Genomic DNA, 18,290 nt, shown 5'->3' with positions numbered 1-18,290 from the left:
TTTTTTTTTTTTTTTGCTAATCACAGGGATTTCTAGAAACTCCCAACCCTACACCATTTGCCACACCCATGTTCGCCAGGATATTCTGTTAATTCACAGTCAATAAGACCAGCATTTCTCAAGCCGGAGTCCGCCAAACCCTTATTTCAAGAGATAGTTCTTTAAAAACAAGGTCCATGGTCAAGTCTGATAGGGAGGCCAGTGTCCTGTGGACCCGTCCTCGGGGAGGTTCCAGTGTACCGTCAACACGATAAGGTCTCAGAGAAGATCTGGAGGGAAGAGGCCAGTTAAACTTTCTTTAACCTTGAGCTTCCCAAACTTACTTAACCTTGGGACCATTTTTGGCACAACAGTTGTCAGCCTTCCTATGGAAATTTGAGGAGCATGTTAGTCTGCATGGTACGGAACGCACACGATCACGGAGGTGAGGAGTGACGAGGAGGCGTCCTCACGGCGTAGGCAGCTCATTCTTCCCTTCCCGTCCAGGGTCAGACGAAACGACACACCTGAAAGGGCTTCTCCAGAGGCTCTTCCTCCTGCGACACCACGTGTCATTCTCAAGGCTGCCGAGGAGTTAGCTTCAAAATCCTCTCCTCAGACTGCAACGTGGGCCAAATCAGGTTTTTTGGTTTGGTTTTTCAACTGGAACTTTGATCGTGATAGGCTCTCTTTGAATTCACAAAATTATTGACTTATTCTTGAAATATTTATTCGCATTTCCCGTTGCTGGGCAAAAGGCAGAAAGAGAAGGAATGCAAAGCGAGGACTGTGGTAATGTCTGCCAAGCAGACAAGAGGACTTCACCAGAGAATTAAATGGCACAGTTTTCTCTTTGGGGATATTGTGAAACCTGAAATCTCTTCTTTAAAGGGATTTCCAAGATGGGCATTTGGAATTTAACACCTGAAAAGTATGTGCCACTTATTTTGGAAGATGGAACAGTTACCAAAGCCCAAGAATCAGAAATGAATTCTTGTGGCTAGTTTTTCAGAGCAATCATCCTTATTACCTTTTATCAGAACCATTGAAGCCCAACTGTTCCTGAAGTCTGTCAGATCATTTCCCAGTGATGACAAGGGACTTGCTCCACCAAGGAGACACCAACTAGAATCTTCAGCATCGCCTGGGAGCTTGTCAGGAATGCAAGCTTTCAGTTCAGTGGGAAATGTAGTTTCCTGGTGGATTTTATCACGAGACCTACCCTTAACGGGCTGTTCGGGATTTCCTGTAAGAATGATACTTAGTCCTTCTTCCGGTTTGTATTTCCCTCTGTGTTTGGCTTTGATCTCTCAAACCAGATTCTTTCATGTGGAAGAGAAAAGTGGCCCCAGGAAACCCATGTTTATGCCCCAACCCCCTAGAAAGGGACTCGGAATCTTCCCCGTTGTCTGGCTTAAAACGTCCCAGGCAGAGGGGCTGATCAGCCTGGCTGGTTTCATGTGCCCCCCACCCCCACCCCAGCCCAGTTAACTCTGGCCAGGGGGAAGGATTCTGTCCCTGGCATCCTCTGGTTGATGGCTGATACTGGCCTATGAGGCAGGAGAGCCCCGAACAGCACAGCAGTAAATACCCATTACGTCTGCGCTGCATCGGGGCTACGTAAGCCTAACTGAGCACAACCACGGTCATATGTGCTTAAGGACAGGGGCCCAATGCCCTCTCTCCTACAGCCCCCAGTGGCATTCCCTCTCCCCAAAAAGCCCCTTCCTGTCTGCCCTTCCTCTGCCTGGGCGGCATTTCTCTGCAAGGTGCCTGCAGTGAATCCCTCCTTTGTGCTTTGTGCCAGGGACTGTTCTTGCCGCTCTCAACCATGGTGCCTCCCTCTTTGTAGTTCATTCGGTAAATTCGTTTACTCGGCCAATGCCTGGTGAGGTCCTTCTGTTGCCAGACACTGCGTTAGGATTTGTCACTGTTGTTGCTATTATGGGATGACACGTTACGATCATATCTGCATAAGTAACTTTGTACAGAGTTCCTCAAACTGGAATTCATACTCTCTTCTTTCTGATCTCTTTTGCCCAAAACGAGGTATGAAACACTGGATCTCATGTCACCGTCTTGCATCTCAGTTATCCACAGCAAGAAAAAAATGTGTACAGGAAAGTGTGTCTGTGCAGTGCTGGCTTCAGGAGCCACTGCCCACCTGGTGGCGGCCGCCTATATTCGCAGCATCCCACAATCACAAGTACAGACTGAGTGCCTTCTTTGCACCAGGTGCTGTAGTGTGCCGGGGGGCGGGGGGGCCAGGTGTGGACAAGAGAGATACAGGCTCCAACAGGGAGTGAAACAGACAGTTCTTAACAATTTCACAATTAACTGATTCCTTTTAGGAATGACAGAAGAAATCATTCTTCTTCCTGTATTTGCTTCACACGTGACCTGTGTCTTTGATATTGGAAAATGTCATGGGGCAGATTTCAAAATCAGATTTAGTGTTAGCTCTCAGTAAGAATCAGAGTATTTGTCCTCTTAGAAAAAGGGAACACAGACTGGAAGGACGCCTGAGGTAGAGTCTTTCTCCCGCAGCCCTCCAGCCCACCCTGTGCGCTTTTAGGGGAGTCACTGGGCAGGCAGGGAGACCCAGGCTGAGGCATATGCAGACAGTTTCCTCACCTGAACTGGAGGAAAGTACCTTCCAGGCACCCTGTTGCAGATTATCTTGGAGAGAACTTTGACCAGGAAGCAGAAGGGTTATCAAGTGCTGGTCACTCTCATTAGTTTTCAGACAGGATTCCCAGAAGCCAGAGAGTTCATTTGCATGCCAGGGAGGAAACCTCAGTCCCTTGGCTCAGCAGCTGGGGCATGAAGAGCATTGGATTTTACCATTTATCCAAACTCGTATGCTTTTTTAAAAAAGTTCAAAAGCCACTTTAAATAGTGCTCTTCTAAGATTGCAGTGCATCCCTTGTGTAGCAGCATGAATGGGCATGGGCTGTGTCCCCCAGGACCCCCAGTCCTTGCAGCGTCCATGTGAGCTCGTGAGCCCATGCAGAGTCCGCAGATGGGTTACTGCTACTGCGTCACCCTCACCCCAGCATGGGGCGGGGGATGGGAGAGGATGGTCCTTCTAGCCATCCAGCCCGAGGGTTGTGTGTGTAGAAGAGGACTCTGGGAGCTTCACAGAACCTTGGCGTTCCCTGCTTCCACTCTTTTTCTCATCCATCCCTGGCTCAGAGTTAAAACACAATAAATAAGTGCATTCTGTGTTGGAGGAAAGAGTTTTGTTGATTTCTCCTTCTTTAATTCGCAGAATCTCTCTTTTTTCTTTTTTTTTTTTTTTTCTATTCTTTAATGCATTTAGTTCTTTTATGGTGGTGGTTTTTCTGTTCTTTTTCTTCCAGGTTCATTGAGATGTAATTGACCGACAGCATTGACTCAGCTGAAGGTGTGCAGCAAAATGATTTGTGCAGCATACATCATGAAATGATTACTACAATAGTTCAGTGAACATCCCTCATCTCATATAGATACCAAATAAAAGAAAGAGAAAAAAAATTTTTTTTCTTTGTGAGAAAGACTCTAAGGATTTACTCTTTTACCAACTTTTATATATAACATTATAGCAGTGTTCACTGGATTAATCATGTTGTACCTTCCATCCCAAGAACTTATTTATCTTGTAACTGCAAGTTGGTACCTGTTACTGCCATTTCCCCCTCCCACCACCTCCAACCTCTGGTACCCATAAATCTGATCTCTTTTTCTATGACTTTGTTTAGTTGGCTGGTTGGTATTAAAGTGTAACTGACCTGCAACTACAACACTGTGTTCATGCTGGTGCACAACATAGTGATTCGATATTTCTACACATTACAAAATGATCACAAGTCTAGTTACCATCTGTCCCTATACAAAGGTGTTACATTATGACTGACCATACTTGCCATGCTGTACGTTTCAAACCTGTGACTCATTTAATATTTCTCAACTGGAAGTTTGTACTTTTTAATCTTTCTCATCCATTTTACTCTTCCCTCTACCCCCATCCTCTCTGAACCTATTTGTTCTCTGTTTCTATGACTCTGTTTCTGTTTCGTTATGTTTGTTTATTTGTTTTGTTTTTTTAAATTCCACATGTAAGTGAAATCATACAGTATTCATCCTTCTCTATCTAACATTTCACTTAGCATAATACCCTCTGGGACTATCCATGTTGCCACAAATGGCAATATTTCTTTTTTTAAGGCTGAGTAATATTCCATTGTATACATACACCACATCTTCTTTATCCATTCATCTATCAATGGACACTTAGGCTGTTTTCATATCTTGGCTATTGTGAATAATGCTACAGTGAACATAGGGGTATAGCTATCTTTTCAAATGAATGTCTTCATTTTCTTCAGAAAAAACCCATGAGTGGAATTGCTGGATTATTTGGTAGTTCTATTAATTTTTTGAGAAAACTCCATGCTGTTTTCCACAATGGCTACACCAATTCACATTCCCACCAGTAGTGCCCTAGGGTTCCCTTTTCTCCACAGCCTCATCAACACTTGTTATTTGTTGTCTTTTTGATAATAGCCATTCTGACCCATATTTGGTGCTATCTCAGTGTGGTTTAGATTAGCATTTCCCTGGTGATTAGTAATATTGAGCATCTTCATGTGTCTATCGGCCCATCTGTATGTCTTCTTTGGGGAAAAAAAAATGCCTACTCAGGTCCACTGCCCAGTTTTAATCAGGTTCTTTGATTTGTTGAGGTTGAGTTGTATGAAGTCGGGTTTGTTTTTTTTTTTTTTAATATTTTGGACCTTCTCAGATATATCATTTGCAGATATCTCCACCATGCAGTAGGCTGCCTTTTCATTTTGTTGATAGTTTCCTTCCCTGTGCAAAAGTTTTTCAGTTTGATGTAGTCTCGTTTGTGTAAGTCTTTGCTTTTGTTTCCCTTGCCTTAGGAAACAGATCCAAAATGACACGGCTAAGACTGATGTTAAAGAGTGCACTGCGTATGTTTTCTTCTAGGAGTTTTGCAGTTTCAGGTCTTACAGTCAAGTCTTTCATCCATTTTGAGTTTATTTTTGTGTACAGTATGAGAAAGCAGTACAGGTAAGTTATTTCACGTGTAGCTGTCCAGTTTTACCAGCACCATTTATTGAGTCGACTGTCTTTCTCCATCATGTATTCTTGCCTCCTTTGTCATTTCTGGGCTCTCTATTCTGTTCCATTGATCTGTGTGTCTGTTTTCGTGCCAGCACCACACTGTTTTGATGACCTTGGCTTTGTAGTGTAGTTTGAAATCAGGGCGTGTGACACCTTTTTTTTGTTCTTTTTTTTGTTCTTTGTTCACATTTTTGTTCTTTCTCAACATTGTATTTGGTTATTCTGGGTCATTTGTGCTTCCATACAAATTGTAGAATTATTTGTTCTAGTTCTGTGAAATATATCATTGGTATCTTAATAGAGATTACACTGGATCTCTAGAGCACACTGGGTGGTGTGTCATTTTAACACTAATTCTTCCAAGTGGCACTTGCCAACACCGGTGTCTCCCTGGTAGAAGGAGCTCCCGAAAATGGCTGCCAGCAGCATCTGTCTCCCCAGAGGGATTCCAGTGGCCTCTGGTCTCTCTGGGAAGCTCTCCAAGATTAGTGAGTGCTTCTGACCCAGGCTCCTTTCAAATTACTGCCTCTGCTCTGGGTCTCGGAGCGTGTAAGATTTTGTGTGCACATTTTGAGAATGGAATCTCTGGTGAACAAGCCCCACTGGCCTTCAAAACGAGACACTCTTAGGACTTGCCTTCCTCATGCAGGGCTCCCAGGCTGGGGAGCCTGACGTGGAGCTCAGACCCCCTGCTCCCTGGGGAGAAGCTCTGCAGTTGTGAATGTCCCCCCATTTGTGGGTTTCCTACCTGGGGGTGTGAGTCTTGACTATACCACATCACGGCCTCTCCTGTCTCACTGTGGTTCCTTCACTAGACCTTCAGTTTTGAAAAAATCCCTTCTGCTAGTCTTCAGGCCATTCTCATTGATAGTTGCTCTAAATGATTGTTATTTGGTGTGCCTGTGGGAAGAGGTGAACTGAGAGTCTTCCCACTCCACCGTCTTGCTAACAGAATCTTCCTTGAGTGCTTCCTTAAGTCGGTGGAGGGGTTTCAAAGTGGTGTAAGACATACTTCCTGCCCTCCAATAGCTTAGGAGCTATTTTTTTTTTAACATAAAGACCCTTGGTGACTATGAAAAAAATGTTTGATAATCCTAATGCCCCAAACCCTCCACCATGAAAGTGCTTGTCCTTTCAGTGTCCACTAGTTAAGAAAATAAATTAAAACAAAAAGCTACTGTGAATTTGGTGACCTATTTGAGTGAATTTGTACTTTGATCTCAGGAATTCCTACAGAAATTTGAAAACCATGTATGTGTGAGAGTTATTTTTACTCTGTCTACAGACAGCATATTGGTGTATTTGGGGATTTATAGGCATGTTCCAGTGCTTCATCTACCAATTGGCTTATAGAAACAGCTTGGTATTTGACAATTTAAAAATGTAAAACATTTTAAGTTCCATGTGAGTGGTATGGATCTTACAAATGCTCTAGGCTCAAAGAAAGGAGAAATTGCTATGGTCTGTGGTAGACAGATGGGTCCTTAAGGGGTATAACCCTTCAGCTTGGCAATGAAGGTTTAAGAGAATTGTCAATGTGGAAAACTTGTGAAGAAAGCATGAAAAAAGGCCCAGAGGGGTTGCTCTAGGGGAAGACAGAATTAAATGCTTACATCAGGCAAAGAACAAGCACAAACTTTAGCATCAAATAAACCTGGGTGTCCGTGAGCTGTGTGACCTTGGGCAAGTTCCTTAGAATAATCAACAATCAGTTTTCTCTTCTATAAAATGGGACTAACCTGTCCCAGACACATCACAGGAGATCTCGGAAGATCAAATAAGATCAAGTATGTAAGGGGCAACATTTTGTGAACTGTGGCTTTAAATTTAAAAGTAAATAAATGTCTTTATTTTTTGAAGGTCCTGATATGCCCAGTAGACTGAGTAGGCCACTGTGTTGATTGCAATTCTTTGTTAGCAAGAACAGAAATGATTCTGGCTAACTTAAGCAAAATAAGATTATTGCAAAAATGTGGTGAAAGGTGGGATGGAAGGGGGGAAGCACGCAGTATGACTCACAGAATCAAAGGAAATCTGAAGATCCAGGCTCAGAAACAAGGACCAGGAAACGTCACTGCCGCAGGAGAATGCGCTAGCAGCAGTTGCTTAATGGTCTCATTTGTTAGGTGAGGGAGTATCTCTCACCCTGTTAGCTTCAGGTTGCTCAGCCTTTCCAGTGGCCCCAGGAGGATAGCCTTCTGTATCTAGGACGTAGGGCAGTGAGGAGTACCTTAACCCCGAGAGTCATTCATTGCACACTAACACTTGGCTCACTTTCCTTCGATTTCCTAGATAAGACCATTGACACGTGGAGCTAAACTGGGAACCTTGAGTTGTTTTATGGCTGCCGTAATTGATTTGTGTCAGCAGCCTTTTCCTTCTCTCTCATTCTCTCTTCTTCGCAAATACTGTGAGAATTCAATAAATGCTTGAATACATGACTGAATGAATGGATGGATGGATAGATGGGTGAATAGGAGACTAGTCTGGCCCATGTGGGGATCTAAGACTTTGACTATATTTTTTCTTTTTTTAATTAGTTGAGCCAAAGAATTTCCTTGCAAGGAGCAATCCCATTCCCGTGAATTAAAGATTTGTACCTGGGGCTTTTCCTAATTATGTGCGCCGGTCTTTACAGAGGTTTTCTTTGTTATCTCTTCATCCATCACCTTTCAGTATTTACATTCATAATATTACCCTCTCCAGTACTAACCTTACCTCACCACGTCTTTATGGTGTGCCTGTTAACATAAGGTATTACGGGAGATGCTCCAGAGGAAGTTTGACAGTCTACTAGGGGTTAGCAGAGATTTGGACACATCGGTGTTAAATGAAGGCATGAGAGTTGGTGTGGAAACATGTGAAAAGGAGCAATTTTGTTGGCTGAAGTGAAATGGTCTATGTAGACTTGGGCAGGTTTCACAGAGGAGGTGGCAAAAAAAATTTGCTAAAAAAATATAGTAATAATTCTCAAAAGAATGTTCTCTGTCTAGACAATGTAGCCTCTTAACCTCTACTCTCTGAAGGTACCCTGCTTTAAAATGCAAATATACCAGGGAGGAGAGTATAGCTCAGTGGTAGAGTGTGTGCTTAGCATGCACGAGGTCCTGGGTTCAATCTCCAGTACCTCCATTAAATAAATAAATAAAATAAAACTAATTGCCTCCTCTCCTCTCCTCTCCTCTCCTCAAAAAATGCAAATATACCTGGAAAAGATAACACAGGACATTGCTTATTAGTTGTAGTAATTTTACATACATTCTCTACTGTATATTAAAAATGAATTCTTTTTTTCATTGTCAATCTCCGTTCTTTTTTAGCCTTAGGATACTAGATATATTGCAAGAGAGGCCCACCATGCGTATGCAGTAGTTTCTGTGGTATGGAGTGATATATACAGGTTTCTCTCATTACATGTCATTAAGAACCCCCAGTCATAAAACCTAAATGTTTTCCAATTGAATAGAAAGAAGATAGGGGGAAAAAAAAAAAACTTGTCCTGCCCTTTCCCAGTGGATGGATAGGATAGAGGGTGTTCTCAATCTGGGCATCTTCATCGCAAGTTAATTTAGAACTTCTAGAGTAATTCCTACTTCTACCCACACAGCAGACTTTCAGAAATGCCTGTAAATATTTCTGGTTGTCACAACTGAGGGAAAGAGGGGAGGGTGCTACTGACATGAGCTGGTAGAGGCCAGGAATACTGCTAAACATCAAAGAATTGCCCAGCCCAACGTGTCAAGAGTGCCGAGGGTGAGCTACCCTGGTCTAGAAATGCCTTGACCTGCCCACCAACCAGATGCAGAGACTAGAGAAAACAGAGGGAGCCAGCGCAAAACCTTTCATGAAATGTAAAAACAAATCCTTTAGGAACAAAGAAATTAAAAAAAAAAAACATTGAATAGAGGTAAATCAAAGGTCAGCAGGACAATATTATGTAATTTATTTTTTGATTCTTCCTTATTTGACTCAAGTTAAGAGGAATGGTAGTGATGGTGATAATGATGATGGTTTCCAGGCACTGGCGTTTGCTTAGATTTTTTATTGAGATGTAATTGACATATAACATTATATTAGCTCTAGGGATACAAGGTAATGATTTGCTGTGAAACAATCACCACAATCAGTCACCAAACATTGTTGCAGTTTTCTTTCGTGTGATGGGAACTTTTAAGATCTACTCTCATAGCAACTTTCAAAAAAGCGATACAGTATTATTAAAGAGTCACCATGTTGCACACTACATTCCTGTTTTATTTTTTAACTGGAAGTTTGTAACTTTTGATCCCCTTCACCCATTTCACCCACCCATCACTCCCTGCCTCTCTGACAGTAAGATTCCACATGCAGCTGACCCTTGAACAACATAGGGGTTGGAGTGCCAACCATCCACACAGTGGAAAAGTCGAGTCTAATTTATAATCAGCTCTCTATATTCACAGCTCAGCGTCTACAGTTCAGCCAACCACAGATCAGGTAGTTCTGTAGTATATGCTATTTTTAAAGTCTGTGTAAATGGATCCACATGGTTCAAACCCGTGTTGTTCAAGGGCCAACTATATATGGACTTCATGTATTGTACCAGGTACTTCAGTCATAGGAAGTGGAAAGGAGCATAGAAAAGGAAATAGGGCCAAAAGGAGATCTTAAAGGCTGAATCTTTTCATCTTTCCTTTGGGCATCAAAATAACACTGTGGTTTAAGAGAGCAGACTGTGTGGCATCAGAAGTCCAGAGGTTAAAGACTGTCTTCTGCTTTGCTATAGCTCCAAGTCACTGGGAAAATTTACTGAGCTTCCCTTAGCCTTAGTTCCTTTATGTCTGAAATAGAGATAATAATAGAACTTATTTGATAGAGTCATTGTATGAATTCAAAGGAATAGCATTTGCAAAATATTTAGTTGTTTTTGACACATAAGCATTCAGTAAGTGCTGTAATATAATAATGATGATGATTAGTAATGGGAGGAGGAGAAGGAGGAATAAATGTATTAATGTGAGAACAATGACAAGGACTATGAGGAAAATGACGACTGGCTTTCGATTCCATTTATGGAAGTTGCAGTCCTGGCTCTGTTACTCACCAATCATAAGACAGGTTGCTTTATTGAATCTCCATTTGCACTTCTGTGCAAAGCCCTTGAGGTCACTGTGAGAACTTTATGACAGGTGTCTGGCACATAGTAAGGGATCAGGATGGGTGCATCTGGCCTGAAAAACTGCACAGACACGCTCTCTTCTCTGGAAAGGGTTCATCTTTTCCTGTACCCTGATAGCTCCCCAGGGCTTCCTGCCTGTTAGTGAGACTTTCATCCAGGACGGTTCCTTAGATAAAAGGCTGAGTCAGAAAGAAAAGTCGGTCAGGTGGACTTCATCCACAAGTTAAGAAATGCTGGGGGGTCGGAAGCAGGGAGTCAGAAGTGAATCGGGGACAGGAGGTGGGAAGGGATAAATTTGGGAGTTTGAGATTTACAAACGTTACCCACTATATATAAAAATAGATTTTTTTAAAAAGTTTCTTCTGTATAGCACAGGGAACTAGGTTCAATATCTTGTAACAAGCTTTAATGAAAAAGAATATGAAAATAAATATATGTATGTATATGCGTGACTGGGACATTGTGCTGAACACCAGAAATTGACACATTGTAACTGACTGTACTTCAATTAGGGGGAAAAAAAAAGGAAAAAGAAGTGAATCAGAAACTCCTAAACAAGGTTAAAATAAGGAGGCTGACAGAGTTGTAGGGCTTGGAGATTCCTCCCACCACTCCCATCTTTGGGCTCTCCTAGCCCCTCCCTGGAGTGAGTTACAGCAAGTCCTTAAAGCAAGTGACCCTGAGGGGTTGTCTGGAGAGAACAGGGGACATGCGCCCCTCCCACGGCACATCTTGGGGAGGGAAGGAAGGAACCTGGGAACAGGAGGCTAAAAAGGGTGAAGTCACCTCTCCATGAAGACAGGGAGACAGAGCATCTGGGGCCAGTGCCCAGAAGAGGAAAAGAACAAGGGAGACTTCAGGGGGAAGGTCACTGGGGAGCCCCACTGAGGGATGAGAGAGGTAAACGTCACCATGGCCAGGCTCTACTGGGTATGATCAACCAGATGGCAGTGACTCCCTGCAGCAGGACCCTTAGCTCCCAGACCCCACTGCCACTCCTGTCTGAAATGAGTTTGGATTTAGAAGGCCACCCAAGAGCCGAGTGGGATGGATCTGGAGGGAAGCCCATGGCTTCATCAGCGCACAAAAGCAGCTGACAAATTACAGTGTGATTTGTCATCATCTCAGAACTCGGCAAGTGCCTGTCCCTGAAGGAATCAATACTTGCAGGGAAAGGGGCTGTATTTTTAGAAACTCCTGCATGGGTAGTTGATTTCAAGTGAGTGGAGAGTTTATGTATATTGGCGCCCCCACAGAACCAAGGGGCAGTATATTTACACGAAGCCAGAAAATGCTATCATTGCTTCTAATCCATTCACCCCTGTGAACAGCTGTCCCGTGAAGCTTCTGGTGATAAATTCACTCCTCCTACTAAAACCTCTACCCCGGGAACCATTTCCCATCCCACCTTTAGCAAGGCATGTTACACACTTCTCAAAACTTTTCCACATGATTCTATCTTCCAGGGCACAGATGAGATGGGCAGGGCAGGTGATCCTAGTGTCCTTCTACAGATGAGAAAACTGAGGCTCAAGAGTTGAACGTACTGTTAGCCAATGTGGGGTAGAATTAGAAAGCAAGATCTTCCCGCCCCTAGTTGTGTTCACCACTCCCTCCCCCCTGCCACCCCACCCTGCATTGGACTCTAAGAGATTATGCAACTAAAATACCTAATGACGGAGAAAAAGTAAAGAGTCAAGAATGTGTTTAAAATGCTTTGCTGCAAGAATGTTCACCCCGTGGGCAGTGTGCTGTACAATGCAGAACAGAGGGTCTGCAGTCAGAGTTGGATTGGAATCCCAGTCCTGGTATGACCATGGGCAGCCTACTTAACCCTTTGGAGTCACAGTTTTCCCATCTCTAAAGAGGAGATACTCCAAGTTCTTACTTCATAGAATAATTGTAGACCTGAAAATAAATAGTATTTGTAAAGTTCTTCTCACAACATCTGGCAGAAGTAAGAGTCCAATAAATGCTACTTACTTTGTCTTGTTAGCTACTGTTTTCACCGCATTTTTGCAACAGCAAAACAGTTGAAACAGTGTCACTGTTCAGTAGTGAAATGATTAAATGAAATATGGTGGCATTCATGCAATGGGTTTCTATCCAGGTGTTGAAAAAGATGTAGAAAATTTTACTAACATGTATAAATGTTCAAGATATGTGAACATGAAATCTCATTTTTAAAATGCATTAATGTGTGTGTGGCCATACATAAATGTGTGTGTAGGTGTATGTATATATTTTTTAAACCCTGGAAGTACTGTATACACAAGAATATTAACCATGAATAGCTCGTGGTGGTGTGATTTAAAATCTCTGCTTTTTGATCATTTATTTCTGTGCTGCCCAGTGTGGTAGCCACTAGCCACATGTAGCTATTTATCTTGTTTTAGTTAAAATTAAGTAAAATTTTAATAAAATTTAAAAATCAGTTCCTCAGTTGTACCACCATATTTCAGTCGCCACATGCGATGAGTGGCTCCTGTGTCAGACGGTGCAGACTCTGAACATTTCCATCACTGCCATAAGTTCTACGGGGCAGAGTGGGTCTGGAGACGCAATCCCCCGCCTGCAGGAGAAACGTGGTCTGGGCAGGGCTCTCCCTCTGCTACGTGTCCCACTTTTCATTTGCATCTACTTTCTCCTCCTTAATGAGGGTTTAACTTTCTCTTCTGACACGCTACAACTGTCACCAGTGTGACAGAGCAGGGATGACCTTATTCACGATGGTTCTAACTGTGATTAGCTATCCTGATGATCTGATTAAAACGAGATCCTTCTGACTTAATAACTCACAGCGTCCTCTCTCTCCCCCAGGAGGTGCAGTTCCAGCCGGAACGTTTCCACAACACCATCATCTGTGAGAAACCCAACAACCACCTCAACAGATTTAGGGGATATATGTAAGTAACGTCCGTGCGCAGCTAGTATCTCCTCTGCAGCTCGAAAACATTTTTTCTTGAAATGGCCAAACATAAATATCTGGGCCCAAAGAAATTTCCCTTTATCATAAAAAAAGGGCTGGAGCAACCTAACTAAATTGGAAAAACTTGCTTCTTTTTTTCCCCCTGGAGTGAAAGTTAATCATCTCACCGGGTTAAATTCACTAATAGTTTTTTCAGAACTTTGGGGAAACAACATCAAAATCAAGACCACACTCTGATTCAGGGAAAGTAAATATGATTGAATTTAGATCCGTTTTTTGAAAGTCTGTATTACATTATAGGGAAGAATGGGGACTTTGGAGTTTGAAAGACCTGGGTTTGAAACCAGGCTCTCTCACAAGCTGTGTGACCTTGAGTAAATTAATTAACCTCTCTGGGCCTTGGTTGCCACATCTGTTAAAAAAAAGACTATAATAGCTACATCAGAGGATTTTTCTTTCAGAGTTGATCACATGCAGATCACAGAAACTGACACAGAGTAAACAGTTACTGGGGCTACTGCTCTTGGCCATTATTGTTGTTACAGTCCCTGAACTTTGGTTCAGCCTGAGAATTATACCGTAATTCTGCTCCCACATCTGACTACTGGTCTTAGCACAGAAAAGACCGAAAAAGCAATGATAACAGATGTGGATAAACGCCCTTTTTAAGGGCTTTAACAGTTTTAGAGGACTTCGCAGATCATCTCATTTAATCTGCAGAACAACACAGGGAAGTGAGAATTATGATTCCCATTTTTCAGATGGGGAATCTGATGATGTAAGGTGTCTCAAGATTCTCCCAAAGGCACACAACGGCTACAAGACAAAGCTAGGACTTCCATCCAGGTCTTTTCACTCCAACCCCTGTGCATTTTCCATCGTCTGCACACAGAGTTCAGACATGTTAGGGCCTCTTCTCTGCCAGTCGGGCCTGCAGCGAGGCTTAGGAAGGCTTCCTGGGAGGCAGATGTCTTTGTTTTCCCTCCATCCGTGTTTCCTTAGGCTGCATGGGATGTTATGAAGAACAAGATAAGAGGGGAAAGGGTAAGAACAAAACAAGATAAATAGCAGCTATTCAGGGCTTTTCAAAAAGCTCAGGGAAAGCAGATGGAGACTGCGGAGAAGGGCACGAGCCCCTGGGGGAGAGGAAGATTCATTGCCAGCATCTGGCGAGGTAGAGCTTGCCACCTGCCCCAGCAAAGAGCCCATCCCTCATGCCCAAGTTTTGTGGATTTGGTTCATCCCAAGACACCTCTGCCTGGAGCCATCCTCCTGCCTTCTTGAGAACAGCCTCACTGCTGGGTTTCTATTAGTGGTCCTTTCCCCCTCAAACAGCTCATGCCAGCAGCCAGACTTTCTAAGTTTTATCCTGGGCTCTGTCCCCTCATCCCAGACAGAACTTTCCCAGCTCTGTTCCAACCCCAGCACCTCCTCTTCCTGCTTGCTGCCCCTAGAGACATCTTCCCCCACCTGCCTGAGCCCAATAGATGAGCCCAAAAAGTCGGGTTGGTTCACCCAGGAGCCAACCTGTGGGATGCTGGCCAATTTTGCACTGTGGTCCTACATCCCTGCCAGAGCCCAGCACCCAGAGATGGTCTGCAGTCTCTTCCTGAGCAAATCCCCTGGTCTGATGCCTCCAGGTTTCCATAAGCTTCTTTAGGTCCCCTTAATTTAGGCTACCCAGGCTAGCTAGAAAATGAACAGCTTTTCATTCTCTGGAGAGTACTGATCTCAGATTTGAAAATACAACTTGGAAACAGTAAGATCTCTACAGAGCAGTGGTTCTCAAACCCCCTCCCCTCCTCTCTATCAGAGGACCTTCGCAGTGTCTGGAGACCCTTCTGGTTGTCACAGCTGCGGAGGGATGCTGCTGGCATCTAGTGCGTAGAGGTCAAGAATGCTGCTCGGCGCCCTACAAGGCACAGAGCAGTCCCCTCAACAAAGAATGATCCCGCCCCAATTGTCATTACTGCCGAAGTTGAGAAATCCTGCTCTCAAGTGAGTTACATGAAGCATCCCTGCAAACGGAGCACTCAATAGAAGAGCTGTGAGGTCGCTAATCCCTCATCCCGTCCACTGAGAAAGGGGCAGTGTGACCGGGAGAAGGAGAACCCGCTGCCATACGTTATCGCCTCAGAGCATCGTAACAATGCTCTTTAAACACTAGCTACTGACAGTGAGTCAGTCATGATTCTATCCCAGTATCCTATCCATAGCCAGCTCCGTCTGTGTTTGGTGGGGGAGGAGGGTCTTAAACTTCAGCCATTCTTGAACCACCTTTATGATTTGTATCATATTCATAAAACATGTATACTTTCCAAATTTTGAACTGGCTTTTTTTTTCTTAATTTATTGCAAAGGGAAAATTTATGTCACTGGCACTATGAACAACCAGTATCACTGCTGTAAATAAATGATTTATGGCATTGTCACTTTCCATATATAAATTTTATAACAGGTAAAATTAATAAAATGAAATCAAAACAGTTATCATTATATTCGAACTACAGACTGTTACTTGCCAAAGCTGCCTCTGTGTTGAAAAGCTAGATAAGTAAGTGCTAGAAAAGGGTTAATGAAATACTAAGACATTTCCTTGTTAGAGTCAAAAGAGTTGCAACTGGAAATGACTCTGATTCAATGTAAGTTAAGGGGAGTGACTTTGGGAACCCTAGCGTAGTGGAAACCACAGGAGAGTTGGTGTCGGTGCCCTGGGTTCCCGAGTCCGAGAGTGTCCCATGGACTAGCCGTGGAAAACTCTCTCACCCTCTCTGAGCTTTGTCATCTCATGAGTAAGGATAATCACCCTGCTACCTTCCCAGAGCCATGAAGAATCAAATAAAATAATGTAAGTAAATATAGTTTATAAACACAGTAAAGATTTTTTATTAAAAGGCACATGGAGAGGCAGTAATGCACTCAGGAGCCAGGCTTCCTAGGTTTGAATCCCCTTTCTGCTACACAGTAGCTCTATGAACTTGCCTCAGTTTTCCTATCTATAAAATGGGTATGAAACATGACCTATCTTATAAGGTCGTCATGACCATTAATTGAGTTAATGCACAGAAAACACGTACAACTGGACCTAGAGGAATAAAGTATTGAAGAACCAGAGGAGGAAAATCCCAAAGGTTCAGATTTATCAATTTTTTTCTGTTCTCCCCAATGTTACAGGAAAGTTACATTCAAACTTCCTGAAAATCCCAAAGGGAGAGCATCAGGGTAGAGTAAGGGCCAGACGCCAAGTCATCACTGGTGTGGGGGACTCAGGAGCTTTTTTGTGGGGTGGAAGACTGAAGTGCTTCCTGAGGCTAGAGAAGGAAAAACTCGGAGAATCTCCTTTCAGAAACTGCCTCCTGGTGGGGAGGGTGTAGCTCAGTGGTAGAGCGCATGCTCAGCAGACATGAGGTCCTGGGTTCAATCCCCAGCACCTCCATTAACAATAAATAAATAAATAAACTTTATTACCTCCCCCCCACCCCCCCGCCAGAAAAAAGCTGCCTCCCAGGATATCGATCAAGGGCCACTGGCCCACCCCCTGTGAGGTCTGTTTATTTTACAAGGGGTGGAGCAGGAGGAGGATAGCTCAGGAGAGAGGCCGAGAGAGGGATGTGACTCAGGAGAGGAGCCTGCGAGCTGCCCTCCCTCACTGTCTCATGTTATGAGAGGCGGGACTGTCCCGCGTCTTCTGTGGACGTGGATGTTTAGCGTGTGCGGGTCTAGACCCAGCAGCTGGGTGAGAGTGAGCCTGTGAACATGGCCTGAAAGGAGCATAGTGCCCATCCTTACAGGGCCAGAAACCAGTTCCTCCACCCTTTGCCTTTTAGGTGGGTAAGTGACTACATCCTTGGGGATGGGTAATTCCCCTCTAATCATCCAGCCCCCACCCCCAGTCCCGGGAGCACTGAAGAGTTGCACTTGAACATGGAGACTAGAGTCCAAGTTAATACCACTCTTCAGAAGAGGAAGGAGAGGGGTTGTGTTCACTCACCTAATAATTCTGTGACACTAACCAGTGAGAGAGTGGTGAGGCCACCAACCGCTCCCTGTCTTTCCTCATCCCCAGGGAGCATCCTGACCAGACCAGGACCGGCTTCGGCAGTGAGAGTCTTCTGCTTCGAGGCTGCACCATCAGAAACACCGAAGTGGCTGTTGGCATTGTCATCTACGCAGGTCATTGTCCCTGGACAGCTTCTTGTGTCCCGGTCCTTTATCCTCCCTCCTCCAAATCTGTCTTCAGGGACTGCCCTGCAGGATGTTGAGCAGTATCCCTGGCTTCTTCCCGCTAGATACCATTAGCATCACCTCCTCAAAGGGGACAGCCGAAACTTTCTCAAGACGTTGCCAGGTGTCCCCTGGGGAGTCAAGTCCCATGGTTGAGAGCGGCTGGTCTAGAGACTCAGACTCAAAGACCCAGAAAGGCCAGGCTGAGCTTTCCAGGAGGGAGAGATTCAGCATGGAGGTACGTGCTCCCCACAGCAAACATTTATTGAGCCCTGACTGTGTACCAGGAACTGATTTAGGTACTTGGTGTATATCAGTTCACTCCCCCACCCCAAAGCCCACAGCCGTCATACCCCATTTTGCAGATGAGGAACTGAGGTACAAAGGGATGAATTCCACCAAGGTCAGGAGTCTCCTGAGATTAATTCCGTGTAACCCAAGGTCAAGTACCTGCAGAGCCAAGCTCTTCCTGATGCTAAATCCCATGTTTTATCCGCTACACTCTACTGCCTCCCCTTTGAGCCCAAATTTTACCAAAATAACAGATCACAGGAAGTGAGGAGCAGGTGGGTGAGGAGGTAGTCCCAGGACCCCTTACACGGGGTGAGCCTGGGGCAGGCAGGAAGGTGACAGCTGTGTAACCCGCCTCCTGACAGCAGCGACTTGAGTCTGACTTAATAAGCTAGAGTGTTCTCACTCCTATGGTTTGTTGTCACTTGAAATCCACAAGGCAACCAGCTAAACGCCATCAAACCACTCACTGCTGGAGCTGATATATTGGTTTTCTTTATTTTGCACAGAAAGTATGTAAATGGTGTCTTAATTTGACTGCTAAGGGGTACAGCATGGTTATTAAAATTTAGCAGCCTTAAA

General features: G+C 44.1%; 1 protein-coding gene across 7 annotated transcripts in view; it reads left to right on the top strand.

The window, feature by feature from the left end:
• Nucleotides 1-18,290, top strand: part of ATP10B (ATPase phospholipid transporting 10B (putative)) — a 236,504-nt gene that overhangs the window by 152,148 nt on the left and 66,066 nt on the right. For all 7 annotated transcript variants that reach the window (XR_004131953.2, XM_031437734.2, XM_031437735.2 and 4 more), the window contains 2 exons: nucleotides 13,085-13,170; nucleotides 17,260-17,366. Coding sequence is in view for 6 of the 7 variants with exons in the window: in XM_031437734.2 (XP_031293594.2) it covers nucleotides 13,085-13,170; nucleotides 17,260-17,366 (193 nt within the window). In the remaining variant the exon portion in view is untranslated. The remainder of the gene's footprint in view (nucleotides 1-13,084; nucleotides 13,171-17,259; nucleotides 17,367-18,290) is intronic.

This window comes from Camelus dromedarius, chromosome 27, assembly GCF_036321535.1.
Source record: "Camelus dromedarius isolate mCamDro1 chromosome 27, mCamDro1.pat, whole genome shotgun sequence".
NCBI lineage: Eukaryota > Metazoa > Chordata > Mammalia > Artiodactyla > Camelidae > Camelus > Camelus dromedarius.
The sequence above is the reverse complement of the archived record's forward strand: the minus strand, read 5'-3'. Positions and strand labels throughout refer to the sequence as shown.